General features: G+C 26.1%; 8 protein-coding genes across 8 annotated transcripts; 4 read left to right on the forward strand and 4 right to left on the reverse strand.

The window, feature by feature from the left end:
- Nucleotides 1-56: 56 nt before the first annotated feature.
- T551_00586 (uncharacterized protein) lies at nt 57-500 on the reverse strand (the record flags this gene model as incomplete). The annotated part of the gene is made up of 1 exon (XM_018372852.1): nt 57-500. One exon carries the CDS (start codon nt 498-500, stop codon nt 57-59), a length of 444 nt encoding a protein of 147 aa, XP_018231188.1.
- A 43-nt stretch (nt 501-543) lies between these two features.
- T551_00587 (uncharacterized protein) lies at nt 544-1,943 on the forward strand (the record flags this gene model as incomplete). Its single annotated transcript, XM_018372853.1, has 5 exons — nt 544-650; nt 694-1,426; nt 1,472-1,638; nt 1,684-1,750; nt 1,803-1,943. The coding sequence occupies 5 exons, from the start codon at nt 544-546 to the stop codon at nt 1,941-1,943; spliced, it is 1,215 nt and encodes a 404-aa protein (XP_018231189.1).
- A 110-nt stretch (nt 1,944-2,053) lies between these two features.
- Nucleotides 2,054-4,078, forward strand: T551_00588 (ribosome-binding protein NMD3; the record flags this gene model as incomplete). Its single annotated transcript, XM_018372854.1, has 11 exons — nt 2,054-2,184; nt 2,230-2,288; nt 2,337-2,476; nt 2,526-2,606; nt 2,652-3,033; nt 3,075-3,141; nt 3,183-3,337; nt 3,383-3,695; nt 3,743-3,838; nt 3,881-3,992; nt 4,037-4,078. The coding sequence occupies 11 exons, from the start codon at nt 2,054-2,056 to the stop codon at nt 4,076-4,078; spliced, it is 1,578 nt and encodes a 525-aa protein (XP_018231190.1).
- A 28-nt stretch (nt 4,079-4,106) lies between these two features.
- Nucleotides 4,107-5,006, reverse strand: T551_00589 (RNA-binding ATPase activator ESF2; the record flags this gene model as incomplete). The annotated part of the gene is made up of 4 exons (XM_018372855.1): nt 4,107-4,375; nt 4,417-4,492; nt 4,533-4,853; nt 4,896-5,006. The coding sequence occupies 4 exons, from the start codon at nt 5,004-5,006 to the stop codon at nt 4,107-4,109; spliced, it is 777 nt and encodes a 258-aa protein (XP_018231191.1).
- Nucleotides 5,007-5,680: 674 nt separating this feature from the next.
- On the reverse strand, nt 5,681-8,244 carry T551_00590 (uncharacterized protein; the record flags this gene model as incomplete). The annotated part of the gene is made up of 7 exons (XM_018372856.1): nt 5,681-5,989; nt 6,034-6,893; nt 6,947-7,434; nt 7,484-7,926; nt 7,977-8,063; nt 8,111-8,152; nt 8,197-8,244. 7 exons carry the CDS (start codon nt 8,242-8,244, stop codon nt 5,681-5,683), a joined length of 2,277 nt encoding a protein of 758 aa, XP_018231192.1.
- A 1,046-nt stretch (nt 8,245-9,290) lies between these two features.
- On the reverse strand, nt 9,291-13,081 carry T551_00591 (uncharacterized protein; the record flags this gene model as incomplete). The annotated part of the gene is made up of 8 exons (XM_018372857.1): nt 9,291-9,859; nt 9,904-10,588; nt 10,633-10,958; nt 11,002-11,368; nt 11,411-12,276; nt 12,326-12,395; nt 12,442-12,669; nt 12,716-13,081. The coding sequence occupies 8 exons, from the start codon at nt 13,079-13,081 to the stop codon at nt 9,291-9,293; spliced, it is 3,477 nt and encodes a 1,158-aa protein (XP_018231193.1).
- A 205-nt stretch (nt 13,082-13,286) lies between these two features.
- T551_00592 (uncharacterized protein) lies at nt 13,287-14,544 on the forward strand (the record flags this gene model as incomplete). Its single annotated transcript, XM_018372858.1, has 3 exons — nt 13,287-13,472; nt 13,517-14,343; nt 14,386-14,544. 3 exons carry the CDS (start codon nt 13,287-13,289, stop codon nt 14,516-14,518), a joined length of 1,146 nt encoding a protein of 381 aa, XP_018231194.1. The 3' UTR covers nt 14,519-14,544.
- A 159-nt stretch (nt 14,545-14,703) lies between these two features.
- Nucleotides 14,704-15,223, forward strand: T551_00593 (uncharacterized protein; the record flags this gene model as incomplete). The annotated part of the gene is made up of 2 exons (XM_018372859.1): nt 14,704-14,964; nt 15,017-15,223. Coding segments are annotated over 2 exons (468 nt in total), but the record flags the coding sequence as incomplete, so codon positions are not given.
- Between the last annotated feature and the right edge of the window lie 386 nt (nt 15,224-15,609).

Consider the following 15,609-nt stretch of genomic DNA (forward strand, 5'->3'; position numbering starts at 1 on the left):
ATTAATAAATTAACTTTTTTAAAGGTTATTGAATTTTTTTTTATAAAAATCTTTTTTTATGAATGACCTTGTTGAGCAATATTAAGACATTCTTTTTCCATTTTCTGAATAAATTTAACTTCAATCCCGTGTTTTCTGAGGGTAGACATTCCTGTACATTTCACGAATGTATTTGGTTCTTTAACTCCAAATACAACTCTTTTTATTCCTGAATAGATAATTCTATTAACACAAGGTAATTTTCCAGATAGACGTATACTACAAGGTTCCATTGTTGTATACATTTCTGCGCTAATGGCAATTTTAATATCTGGAAGTTTCATTAGAGCACATTCTTCAGCGTGTGTGTTATTTGGTAACTCTCTAGAGAATCCTCTAGATTCTATTTTTCCGTTTTTTACAATTACTGCACCAACACAAAATGCTTTTTTTGTTGGAGTGCATTTATTTGCTTCTTTTATTGCTTCTTTCATGAAATATTCATCTGTTTGCTGATTCATGATTTTATGATTTTAAAAAAAGTTTTCGAAAAACAAAAAAAAAATGAAATTTTTACAGCCTTCTAGAAAAAGCAAAAGTTGGCAAAAAAGCATTAATCTTAATCTTCTAGAACAAGGATTAGAAGAATTCTTGGAAGGAGAAATAAATGGGTTGATGATATCCAGTTAAAAAGGTTTTATTAATTTTTTTTAGTTATGTAATTTCTAAGATTCCTGATGAAAGGCTTTTTTTTGTTGATCTTGAAGGAGATACTAATGTTTATGGAAGACCTGAATTAGGGAAGTTTTTGAAAGCTGATAAAATATTGTTCAATGATTTTTCTATATCTATTTTTTCACATCTTTTTAAAAAGTGTATTAAGAATACTATTAATAAATTGAAATATAAAAAATGGACATGCCAAGGAATTTTAAACTCTGAGGAAATTAAATCACGGAAACCTAGTTTAAAGTTTAATAATGGTTTAAATAATGTTGAAATTCTAAAAAATGAAATGTCATCTGAAAAATTAGAATTTTATGATATATGGGAAAGCGATCATAATTTTCAAAGTTTATCGTTTTTTAGTTATTTATATCAACAGAATCGTTTAAAAGCACTTTCTACATTGTTATGCAAATCATTTTTCATAACAAATGATGCTTTTAATCTAAAAGTGGTTGATACAAGGCTGTCATATAATCCTTTGTTTGTAGAGTTTAAGAAATTATTAGAGAATGAAATGTCTAAAGTTTTTTCAAAAGAAATAAAAAATGACCAGAAAAAAAATACATCTAATATTTTGAATTGTGGTTTTGTTGTGAATAATGCTATTGAGGATTCATTTAAAAATACTAGTTTTAGAGGAAAAATTGATAGTTATGTTATTCGAAAAGCGGTAAAAAAAATAGAAAAGCAAAGAAAAAAAGAATTACAAAAAAAAGAGGTTTTGAAAAAAAATCTATTATTAAAAAATTCTTAAAGTATATAGGAAGATGGGTATAATAGAAAGGAACAGCATAAGAAACAAATAAGAGATTTGAGTTCTATAAATAAGATTTTGAAATCAACAGAAGAAAAAACAGATATTCAGAAATTAACTAATATAAATAATTTTAAACATAGGGTCATCTGTAAAAGGAAGCGAAGGGAATATAGGTGACATATTTTTTGCATTTCTTGATTTTAATTAAGTATTATTAGTCTAACAGTATCTCCGTTAGAAATTCAATCATCCGATGAGCTTACTAAATCATTTCGACTATTTAAGGTTTTTTATATAGATAACGGTTGATTCTCACTAATATTTTATATTTTTCCAGCCTCAAGGAAATATGTTTACTGATAGGTTTATAATTTTACAGGAAAGAGGGTTTATAGAACCAAGGTTTCCTGTAGTTTCCCATAGAAAATATTCGCAGTTTTATGCAGAAAAATGGAGTTATAAGGGGTTTAAGTTGTAGTATATTTGTAATAAATACTTTAAATATTAATATAATAATATAATCTTATTTTAAAATATTTAATTTTGTAATTTCGAGCATCGAGTAAAGTTTTGTATTTTGGAAAAATTATGGGTCACGCCGAGGATAATGTTGTTTGTAAAATGGCGTCTGAGTTTATGGAAGGTACTTTTTCGAGTTTTCAGTCTTCAGAAAATCATACTCAGATGATGTTATGTTGTGATTGTGGAGTTACAATATCGTAATTTTATTTCTATGATTAATTTATTTCTAATAAGAATAATAGTTCAAGTTTATCAACAATGTGTATAGATTGTATTAAAGTTAATGTTGATATTACTGATGGTATTAAATCATTAATGGGAATTTTATACTCTTATAAATTTGATCTAGGAATATCTAAAGAAAATATAATTCATTCTTGTCGAGAATGTGGAAGGTTTTTGCACTCACAGAATCAGTGGTTGTATGCAGAAGTAGAAAGTAAAGAGCTTTTATCTCTTTGTTTAAAAAAAATTCGTGGTTTAAATAAGGTATATATTGTAAATAAATAAATTATTAAAGCGGAATCGCTTTTAATAGGTTAGATTGGTAGATGCATCTTTTATATGGACAGAACCACATTCTCGAAAAATTAAAGTTAAAGTAACTATACAGAAAGAAGTATTTTGTTTTTTTGACAAGTTAGATAATTTAATAGTTTATTAGGTGTTAATATCTACAATTTTGCAACAGACGTTTGAAGTGGAATATACAATGGTATACCAGCAATGCCCAGATTGTGCTAGGATATATACGGCTCATACATGGAAAGCCCTTGTGCAAATTAGACAAAAAGTTGATCATAAAAGGACTTTTTTATATCTTGAACAGCTTATTTTAAGACATCATGCTCATAGAGATGCTTCAAGTATTAAAGAGGTTAAGGATGGCCTTGATTTTTATTATTTAAATAGAAGCCATGCTATTAAATTTTTAGAATTTCTTAGTACTGTAGTACCGGTGAAAACTAAAAAAAGTGAAGAGTTAATATCTATGGATATTAAATCAAATATTAGCAGTTATAAGTTCACATATTCTGTAGAGCTTAGTATGCATTTTTTCTTACCCTACAATTTTAATTCTTTATAGTTCCTATTTGTAAAGATGATTTAGTATGTTTACCTAAAGACATGGCTAAATCTATGGGGAATTTAGAGTAAGTTGTATATGATATTTTAGTGTTTAATTTTGTTGTAGGCAGTTAGTTTTGTGTTATAAAGTAGGAAATTCTATTCATGTTATTGATCCAAGAAGTCTTCAAATTGGTAATATTGTTCCTGCAATATATTGGAAAATGCCTTTTTTTTCTTTGTGCAATGTCAAAGATCTGGTAGAATTTATTGTTTTAGATAGTATGTTTTATATTTTATTTAATTATCTCTTATATATTTATATAGTTGAATTACTTGGTCCAGTGACTTGTAAGTTTGCATTAGCAGAAGTCCAGGTTATTCGGTCATTTGATTTAGGTTCAAATAGCAATCCCTATTTTGTTTATAGTCATTTAGGTTCTATTTTAAAGCCTGGGGATATTGTTATGGGATATTATCTTGAGAATTCAAATTTTAATAGCTCAATTTTTGAGATGTATCAAGAAACGTGTGCTTATGTTCCAGAGATTATTTTAGTAAAGAAAGGTTATCCAAGTAGAAGGAAAAAAAGTAGAATAAGAAATTGGAAACTCAAAACTCTGTTTAGTAAAGAAAAAAGGTAATTTACTAAATATTTAATTTTAGTTTAGAAAATTGATGTGTTAGTGAAACTAATGGGAAAAAATACGATCAGACATGTTTTGAAGATGATTACGAGTGTTTTTTGCAAGATCTTGAAGAAGATATTGAACTTCGTCGAAAGTATAGATAAAATTAGTATTATTTTTATTAAATTTAATTTAGTGTAAATTTATATAAAACAAAAATGAATTGTCAAAAAACATTTATGGCTACAAATACTGAAGATGATGTGAGTGATAGTGAGGAGTTTCCTGAAATAGATGTTAGTGAATTGGTAAGTATTTTGATAAGTTAGAATAAAATATTAATAAATTAAAGATTGATGAGATTGGGGAAATGAATATTTCTGAAGAAATATAATAAATATTTAACCTATGATGGAAATTTTCTAGAGAATTGTATTTAACATTGTATTTATTTCATCTTTTTCTTTTGCGTTTATGGGTGTATTGTTATATATAACTTCCCGTTGTTTAAATTTATATTTAGTCCTTGTTTGTGAATTTGGTGTTATATTTTCATCGGTTTTTTGCTTCTTATTTTTTATATTTTCGATCATTCTGCTATGTTCATAATTTTTTATATAATTTTGATTTTCCCGTTTTGCACAATAAATATTTGCTTTTAATTTTGAAGTTCGAGAAGCATTTTCAGATGCTGTTTAGTATTAGATTAGCACCTATAGTAATCTAGTTTACCTATTTGTTCTTGTAGATGGCTCCATTTGAATTTTGGTAGATATTTTATATTCCATATATCATCGTGATAATATGTCTTAAAAAAATTAATAAAAAATTGAATAAGATACACCTACATTTGGTTTTCCACCGATAATAGATGTATTTAGTGTATTAGCAACATGTTTCGCTTGTTTTTTTTCTTTGAATTCTACCCATCCTTCTGTATACATTTTTTTTTTGTTTCCTTTAAATTTAAGTCGTTTTAGACGATTTTTATGATTTTCTGGTGTTAAGAAAACTCTTTTTATTTCCCCATATTGTGAAAGAAGATGCTTAACTGTTTCTGGTTTCATGAATGGCGGTATTTTGCTGAGATATATTATTCCTGGTATTTTTTTTGATTTTTTTGAAACATCAAGAACTTTTTCTATCAATGATTTTTTATAAAATAATTTCTAACATTTTTAAAATATGATTTTTTTGTTAATAGTTTTTACTGTTTTCATAGTCTTTTTTATACGAATGCCTGATGTTATGCTATTTATGTTTATATTAGATTCTATATTTCCATCTTTATTATTATTTAAAGATTTAAATTTATCGTCCATTTTATTTTTAAAAATTACATTTAAATCGTTTGAATTGATTTTTTATTATTCTGATTTGAATTTTTTTTGATATTAATATTTTAAAATTTTTAGAATTTCGTAATTTTTGAAAAATTCTAAAAAAAATAGATTAAAAAAATATAGATGAAATTTCTTTTTTTTATATATTTATATTTTATTTAATTTTTGAATTTTTTATGAAATTTTTATTGCAAAATATATTGAATTTATTTTTTAATAATTTATTTTAATTATTTTAATAATTATTGTATTAAAAATATGATAAAAATTTAACTTTATTATACTTTTATTTTTAGAATAACGTTTTTAGTTTAAAAATATGTTGATATTTTTGATTTTTATAGTTCTCTGCTGTATTCCTTTTAATATATAAATAGAAAATTGTTTTCTAACAGTTGTTATTTTATTTAAAATAATGTTTTAAATTGATTAGAAGCAATAAGATTTAAATGTAACATATCTATTTTGCTGTTTAAAGTTTATAAAAAATGTTTGGAATTATTGATATTATAATTAATCTTGAATAAATTTAAGGTATTTAATTTTGACAGGTTTAAAAAAAAAAAAAATTAATATTATTTAAAATATATTTAAATATATATTATAAAAAAGTATATTTAATATTTTCTTTTTTAATTAAATGATTATATAATTTAGGTAAATTCCTTTTTTTTTTCCAATAAATATTGGTATTTTGTTTGTCCTTTTGATTCTCGTCTCTTCAAAAATTGTAGATCATTTTTTAAAGAGTTTAATCGTTTTGGTAATGCTTTTTTTTCTGAAAGATTTAAGTTTTGAAAACAATATAATTCTTGTTTAGCAAGAGATATTGCTTCAATGGAATCATATATTTTTTTTGATATTATTTTAGAGCGTACTTGGTACTCGTTTAATATAATGTCAAGTTTTTTTTCAATTTTATTCCCTTTATCTGCTTCTTTTGACATAATTTTTTGAATATTCTGAAAAAATTAATTCTTAAATATAATATCTCAGATTTTTATACTTTCCAATAATTTTTTAAATTATTTAAGTCTTTTGAATCTTTTTCTAAAGTAAAATCAAAATTATATAAATCTTTTTTATTATTTATTAATTTTATATAAGGTTCAATAGGTATAGAATCTTGTTTAATTTCTTTTTGAATCTCATTGTAGGCACAAAATATAAAATTATTATCAATATTATCTATAAAATAAGACGTGCCTATTATTTTGCTTTTAAGAATAGGATATCTTGAAGCATCATGAGAAAGAAGCTTTATCATTTCTTCTGTAATTAGCAATTCTGCACCTTGAGTTGTCTTTAACCATTTTAGAAGTAATTCCATATTAATAATCAGAGGTCGTGGTAAATCCTTTTGTATTACTTTACTTTTCTTTAAATCTAAAAGTTTTCTTTTTTCTTTAAGTATTTGATGTTCTTTATTTATATCTTCTGCATCTTTTTCAATATCAAATTCTTTTGGCTTATCGATATAATCTTCTTCAATAGGAAGTTCTAATTCGAAGTCATTTAAGGGTTTTGGTAAGGATGAAAATTTAGAACGTAAATGTTCTTTTTGAGATTTTTCATATAATTTATCTTCTTTATCTGCAAATTCAGTTAAATTTAGATTTTTTTGACTAATATTAAAATTATTGTATGGAGTCCTAAATGGTGTTGAATTAGATTTAATTGATATATTATTTTGAGTTAGTGAGACAGCTAATGGATTAGGTGTAACAATTGGCGTGTTTCTTGATGAATTTTTATTGGGTTCTGTTTCTATGGTTTGATGAAGGGGTGTATTTTCACCTCCAAATAAAGAGGATTGTTGTTGGGTTAATGCTTTGAGATTTTTGGCTTGAATCAGTATATGATCATCTAGATTCTATGTTAACATTGCATTGAATGTTAATATAATGTATATTATTTACCTTGTGCTGGTGTTCGCGGTGTTCTTATTGGAACTGCTGTATTTATATGAGAATATTGACCAATGAATCCTCTTGTAGCCTGGTTTCCTGTCATAGAAACTAAAGACCTTGCATATTCTCCTGCTTTATTTAATTTTATGACCTCATCGATTTCGTTATCATTAATTTGAGGATCTGGTAATATTAGTTTTCTCCTCTTACTAAATTGCTCAACATCTTTTAATTTTTGTATATTTCTAGCATTTTCAGAAGCTTGGAAAGCGGCTATTGCTGATTTATTAAATTCTTCTTTTTTACGTTTTTTTTTATCTGAATCCTCCTGATCCTTTTTTTTTTCTTCAAGTTGATGTAAATCTATATTGTTTTTAAGTGTTTCATTAATTAATTGTTCTTCCGTTGTATCGTAAAATCCAAGTGCAGGCTTTTTTTCAAATGGTATGTCTGCATTGTAGTCCATCTGTCCTTTTTTTCGATGATGGAGTCGGATGCTAGTTATTAATTAGTAATAGTAATATTATTTTAATTATGTATTTATACTTAATTCCTGCTGCCTTTAATTCCCTCCGTTTTTGAAGTACTGCTAACCGACGAGATTCTTCAAGTTGTTTTTCTCGCGCTTTCCGTTTAGCTTTTTTTCCTTGAGTATTGGCTAATCGAGCTCTTGCTTCACTTAACATTTCTTTTTCATCTTCATCCATGTCTACTGCATCTGGTAGAGCTGGCTTGTTTTCAGGATTGGGGTCAATTTCCCCTGGTCGGAGACGTCGTACATCATCTGCTGTTGGTGCTGATGTTTCATTACTAAGACTATCGAGATTAAAACTAGATTCTTTGATCTCCGCATCATCAAGGAGCTTTTGATATCTTTCAAGGCATTGCGTAGCAGTTCTACCAACAATAGTAGCAACTGTTCTCCATTGTGTTGGCATAAGTTTTGCAAGATGCAGTAGTTTTTCATCCTCTTCTTTTGTCCATTCAATCTTTTAAATATTAATAAATCTTTTTATCGTTTGATATATTAGAATCTTACTTTTTTAATCCCTGGATCAAGCCATTCATACCATCGTGCTTTACATTGTTTAGCAGTTTTACGAACAAGAAGACTACTAATTCGTGCCTAGATATTAATAATTAATATTAAAAATATTCTTAAGAGAGATTTACCCATTGATTTTTTCCATATTTACTTACAGCTGCTTTTAATATCTATTAAATAATTTAAAAAATTGTGTTAAATTATTTATGCTAACCTCATCTTCGACATTTTTCCAAATACCTCCTTTTACAGTTGGTGCCATTTAAATATATTGTTATTTGTGTTTTTGTTTTTAGTTTTTTATATTTTTGACTTAGACGTTATGGTTTTTTTAATATTTTTTAATTAATATAAAATTTGTTTAATTTTGTAATTTATTCATAGAATTCATTTAATTTTGAATGTATAATTTTGAATTTTAAAAAATATAACTATATTTTATTGAAATATATTAGTAATATATAATTATACTAATTAGTTTTTGAAATATTTTTTTAAGTTATAATTTGTTATTTTGAAATAATATATCACATATATATATATATATTGTGTATATTTTTTTACTATAGAATATATATTTTATTTAGTAATATTTGTTAATAATTATTTTAGTAAAATTATAAATTTAGAAGTTTATAAATTTAGAAGTTTATAAATTTGGGAAAATGAAGTTTGAGATTAATTATGTATTTGAAATGGTTAATAAATTTTGCAAAGATCTACTATCTATTTTTGAATATGTTTATTTTGAAAGATATGTGTATATTTATGAAAAATATTGAATTTATAAAATATATTGATAAGTTTTAAACTTATTTTTGTAAAATTATATATCCTAAATTTCAAAATCAGTGTATATTAAATTAATAATTATCAATTAAGAATTATAGAAACATTAAATTCTGAAAAAATTCTAAAAAAAAAAAAAAAGTATAATTTAAAAAATAAGACAATATATTTTTTGAATACTAAATATATATCTAAATATGATTTTAAATTGTAAACATAGAGAACTTTTTGCTTTTATTAATAACCCGAGTTAATTTTACATATAAATATTAAAAACAATCATTGTATATTTGCTTTTTAATCATTTATATAATAATTCAGAATTATTTTTCAATGTTTAAATTTTAATATTTGAATGTTTTAATTCAAAATATTTAATGATAGTAATAAATATGTTATAATCGCATATGGTTACTATAAATGACATTTTAATAATTTTGGAATTTTATAAAAGATGTTAAAAATATTTATACAGAATAATTTTTTCATATTTTTGTGTGGAATATAATGAGGTATTTATCAGCCAAATGTTGAACTGGTATGAGCAATGCGTTTTTGTTTAGAAATTCTCCATTCATCTTGATCTGTAGCAAATCTATTATATAATGGCTCGATTTTCTCTCGTTGTTTTGATTTTGATATTTTATTTTGATCAGCTATTTTAAAAAATGAAGGTGCTTCTTCAACTAGCCATTTAGGTTCTATAGATGTTACACAATGCATATACTCTTTAGTTGTAGCGATAAGTTCATGATAAATAACCCATTCCGCTGGTTTACCAAAAATTGCAGATGATGGATGAATATATACAGGTGTTCCTTCTACTATAGTTTTATATCCTTCATGAGGATCCTTTTTACTTGCATGACTAAAAAATCCTGATATTAATGCCCGACGGACTCTGTCATAATTTTTTCCACATGATACAACATTGTAATTATATCTTTGGAAAATACTTAGAAGCTGCTGTCTGACATCTTGTGCTTTTTTCATGCTTCTAGCTTGTATAAAATTTTCATAACACCATGCATTTGAAAATGAATTAGATTTCCATGCATTGTAAACAGCTAAAAGAGTTAAATGATCGCCTTTTGTAATTAGTTTTAAATTAAGTGAATAATTTGAAAATTACCTTCTGGTTGATGAAATTTGGCTTTTTTTTGATCTGCTTGCTGTTGTTTATCTTTTGGTCTATAAAATACTGTCTGAACTGAAAGCATAGCAACTATACTAAGCATTTCTTCTGAGCAATTCATTTCAACAGATGTAATCAATACTTTAGCAAGAGATGGTTTCATAGGAAAGTCTGCCATTTTTCTACCTAATCTTGTCAAAAGCCCCTCATTATCTAAAGCACCTAAAGCATATAATTGTTCTAAAGCTGACAACATGCTTTGAATTGGAGGGGGATCCATAAAATCGAAATGAAGAAGATCATTAATTCCCATAGCTTTAAGCATAATAATTGTATGTGCTAAGTTTTGTCTTTGTATTTCGGGAATAGAATTAGGAAGCATTTCATTATGATAAGCGGATTCTGTATAAAGTCTATAGCATTTCCCAGGGCCTGTACGGCCTGCTCGACCTGCTCGTTGTCGTGCTTGTGCTTGAGATATAGGAGTTATAATAAGATTATCCATTCCAAGTTTAGAATCATAGCTATTTAATTTAACAAATCCAGGGTCAACTACATAGTATATGCCATCAATTGTAATAGACGTTTCTGCAATATTTGTTGCTATAACAACTTTACGACTTCCTGAAGGTGCTGGTTCAAATATTCTACTTTGTATTTCACTTGGTAATGCAGAATAAACCTAAAATGAGTTAGAAAAATTAAAAATTGAAATAGATCTAGGACCGGTAAAATAATGAGTTCTGGAACAGACGAACCTAAAGCTTTTATACGCTTAAAAAGAATTTCACAGCTAGTATCTATTTCTTCTTGGCCTGTAAGAAATAATAAAATGTCACCTGGGGGTTCTGATAGATGAATTTGCATCACTGTTATTAAAGCTGCATCTAAATAGTCTTTTTCTGGCTCTTTTGTGTATAATATTTCTACAGGATATGTTCTCCCTGGAATAGTAAAAATTGGACAATTATAAAAGTATGAAGAAAATTTCTCTGCATCTAGTGTTGCTGATGTAACTATTAATTTTAAGTCTGGCCTTCTTTTTAAAGATTCTATTTAATCAGTATTCACTAATGAACAAAAGGTTAAATTTACTTTTAAGTAAACCAAAAAGAACATCTGTTGCAATTGTACGTTCATGTGCTTCATCCAATATAATTACAGAATAGCTTTTTAAGTCTGGATCTACTAAACATTCGCGTTGAAGCATCCCATCTGTCATATATTTGATTTTCGTTTCAGGACTAGTACAGTCTTCAAAACGAATAGTATATCCAACTTCTTGACCTAGACGACACCCTACTTCTTCTGCAACGCGTTTAGCAACTGACATCGCTGCTACTCTACGAGGCTGAGTACATCCAATTTTCCCACTGTTTGCAAACCCTTCTTCTGCAAGGTATTGAGTAATTTGAGTAGTTTTTCCTGAACCTGTATCTCCCACAACTATAATTAGTTGATTCTAAAGCTCCTTAAAACTAAATACTATAAACTTATTTCATACCTTATGTACTGCTTCAACGAATGATGCTCGAAGTTTAAATACAGGTAATGCCTGTCGTTGTTCAGTGATACTTAAATTTGTTATTTTTCCAAATGAAATGTTTTTAGAAAAAGTAGCCTTTTTCCAGTCAGGAATGTCATTTGTTTTTTTATTTAATATTGTATTTTTTAAGTCTTGAGCAAAAGTTTTTTCTCCATGAGCCATTGGATCTAACCATTGAGCACTTAAATCTTGAAATTCTTCTTCTCTATTTACTGCTTCACGCTCTTGTTGGCGTAATTCTTTTCTATCTTTTGCTAATTGCCCCCCTTGCATTGCTGCTCTATTCATAGACCCATTAGGGGCTTTTATTATTTTTATTGGACTCAATTGGAGACTTCTCTTTGTTTGTCCTATTAAAAATGGTGGTTCTTCATCTCTTACTTCAATATCAATATCTTCATTATCTTCTGAATCATCATTTCCATTGATATGTAAATTATAATCGTCATCTAATTCTGGATAGTCTGATGCTGAAACAGCTCCTGATGCCATAAGCTGCTTTATTTCCCAACGTTCATACGAATTTAAGCGTTTCCTAGGTTTCATTGGATAATTTAAGTCACCTTCTTCTATTACTGGTATATTTTGATAGTTTTTTGGAAAATCGCTAGACATTTTTAGAAAATCCCTAGGATTAACTGATTTTTCGGATAAACTTGGGTTTAAGTCTTTTCCTGTAGACTGGTCTACATCTTTCATTGATAAACTTATACGTCCATTCTGATCAATTTTTATTACTTTTACCATAACGTTTTGGAACTTTGAAACAATATCTGATGGGTGATTTATGTGCTCTTTTTTCATGGCCGATATATGTACTAATCCTATATAAATTAATCATAAAAAAAAATAAAAGTAAAATGTAAAATTTACCATCTACTTTTTTATAAAGACCGTCCAAAGTTACAAAAATTCCAAAATCCTTAATTCCTGACACTTTTCCCTAATAAAAAATCAGTATAGATAATAAATATTGTAGGATTTTCTACGTTATAAATTTTATATAGTTCTGGTTTGTCACTTAGTTTTTGATGATTATTATTAGTTGGCATATCTTTACTTATTTTTTTATATTTTTTGTTTTGATAATTGTCCTCATACATAAAGTCTTTATTTTTATTAGAAGATTTTATAGCAGGATCTTTATCTTCAGATAATATACAACGTTTTTTATTTGTACTAATGTATTTTTCTTTGTTATTTTCGTCATTGGATAACTTTTTATGTTTTAAAAAAATATCATTTTTATATAAGTACATCTACCTCAGGTATTTGATACCAGTCAATTTCTTTATCTGGAATTGACAATCCTTTGAAAATTTGAGATTTCATGTCATTATCATTAGTAGAATTATGATTTTCTGCACTTACGGTATTTCCTTCTTTCTTTTTTATTGATTTTGGTTGCATTAATAAAATGAGACGATCAATATTTTCTATAAATGATGATGTGAAATCAGCTCCTGCTTCTTCTAACTTAGTTTTAAAATCATCTAATGAAGAAGAAATAGAATGTAAATGAATAATAAATTCTACTAGGTCATTATCATCTATGCCTACATGGTTAACAAGTTCTCGTGCTATAATACTTATTAGGTTTAATTTTTCAAGTTTTTGAAGTTCGTCCATAAAGATGGTACAATAAAATATTTAGTTATATTAAAATAAGAAAAATTTTTAGAATATTTTATTATTTTTTTAAAAAAGTTTTAAATGAATTCTTTTGTTTTAATTAATAAAATAATCATTTTAAAAGTATGAAAAAATATCGGTTTCGAGATAACACAGAATTTTAAAAATAAGATTTTGAAATTCTATATGTGTAATTATATATATGCCTATACCATTTATAGTGTATCTAGCTAATTTTTCACCTTCTGTATTGCATGAATATGTTGTTTCTATTGGCATTCATATATGTATACCATTAATTATATTACTTTGTTTCTTAAAAAAGTGTTTTTCTGGAGTGAACAACAAAACAGATAGAAGATTTAATGGTAGTGTATTTCTTATTACAGTATGTTTAGTTTATTTATTTATGTCTTTTATGATGAATCTTAGGGTGGAACTTCTGGAATAGGTGCAGAAGTTACAAAAGAGTTAGCTGAGAGGGGTGCTCATATAATTCTTTTAGTTAGATCGAATTCTGATTCTTGGACAATTGATTATGTTAATGATTTAAGGTCTCGAACTAATAATCAGATGATATATGCAGAAACTTGCAATTTGTCTTCTTTGTATTCTATTAGACAATTTGCTACTAAATGGATTAATAATGTTCCTCCAAGAAGACTTGACATGGTAATATGTTGCGCTGGTGTTATGTTGCCTCCATTTAAGCCTAAGTTGGTTACCGATGATGGTGTTGAATTGCATTGGGGTATTAATTATTTAGCACATTTTCATCTTTTAAACTTAATTTCTCCGGCATTACGATCGCAGCCTCCTGGGAGAGATGTTAGAGTACTGATTACTATTTGTTCTATTTATATGTTAGGAGATTTAGATTTAACAGATTTGGAGTTTCATCGTAGAGGATATCCTTCATCATGTCCTTGGAAATGTTTTGGAGCATCAAAAATTGCTCTCATGAATTTTGCAATGGAGTTTCAGACTCGTTTGTCTAATTATAAAAGATTAGATGAATTTCCAAATAATGTACGTTGTTATGTTGTAGATCCAGGTTTTGTAAGATCTCATATGACTCTTCGTTTTTTGAGTTTTGGAAGTCTATGGGGGCTTCTCTTGTACATTTTTATGTGGCCTTTATGGTATGTTGTTTTGAAAAGTTGTAAACAGGGTGCTCAAAGTTTGTTATATTGTCTAATGAGTTCTGAGTGTGGAACTGGTCAGGGAGGAAAGTTAATTGTTAAATGTTCATTAAGAGAGTAAGTAAAATTGGGTTATTTTTTATAGTCTAAAGATATAAGTATTGGGATGAAAGGATATATTAATACAGATATTTCAAATCGTTTATGGAAAATTACAGAGACATATATTATGGATTTAGAAAAAAAAGAGGCAATGAAACGTAATATCTTAAAAAAAAAAAAAAAGAAGTAAAATTAGCATAAATCTATTTTAGTATTGTTTATATTTTTATTTTATAATAATGATATTTTATATAAATTAATAGATTTTTTTTATTTTTTTGAAATCTGATTCGATATTTTAAAAAAATTTGAAAATAATTTTGGGTCATGGTAAAGATTTATAGAAAGAATTCTATTTGAAAATAATATAAATAGATACCTTTTTTTTATAAATTATCTGATGTTTCTTCATCTCCTATACAAACTACAGCAAGTCAATCAGTAAAAACTATTCATGATACTTTTAGATTTGGTTCCAGATCTTTATCATTAAATACGGATTTGTACCATTCTCTTGAAATTGCGCTTAATAGTTTTAAGCACAAAGGATATGAGTTGAAAATGCAGTCTTTGAGTAGAATTTTTGGTATTTCAGAACCTATTCGCCGTAAAATGGAATTAAAAATTCTTGATTCTGTAAGTATTTGTAACTACTGTTACTATATTCTTGTGTGATATATTTGACTAGGAATTTAAGCCTTTGGTTCTTGGGCAGTCAAGTAATATTCATCATGATATATTTAGCGGAAATGATAGTAGCATAGACGTTGATGAAATTTTTTTTGGTTTTATAATTTTGTACTTTTCAATTGAGCTAATAAAATTAGATGATCATGATTGTTCTGTTGATTTTCATTATGAATTAGAGAAAAAATGTTTGTTCAATAATTTTTAAAAGGATTTTGATAATATTAAGTTTATAATTATGAAAAAGTACTGAGCTTTTTATTGTATTATGGTTTCAATTATATTAGATTTTTATTTATAATTATATATAATTATTGATTGCTTTATCTTAAAATATTTTTAATAAGTTTGTTTTGAAACTTAAATATTTCTTATCTATTGCAGAATTAAAATACAGATTATTGTTTGTATTCACTAATTTTATTAATATTTTTATTGAATTATGAAATTTAGTAAAGCGTAAAAAGATGTTTTTAATAATATTTTTAATATTAACTTGTAACGTTAAAATATTAAAATATTATTAAAAATTATTTGATTTATAATTTTATTTTATAAAACATTTGTAAGCTATTTAAATTTAATGAAAGGATT

The sequence above is a fragment of the Pneumocystis jirovecii genome, assembly GCF_001477535.1.
Source record: "Pneumocystis jirovecii RU7 chromosome Unknown supercont1.2, whole genome shotgun sequence".
In the NCBI taxonomy this organism is placed as follows: domain Eukaryota; kingdom Fungi; phylum Ascomycota; class Pneumocystomycetes; order Pneumocystales; family Pneumocystaceae; genus Pneumocystis; species Pneumocystis jirovecii.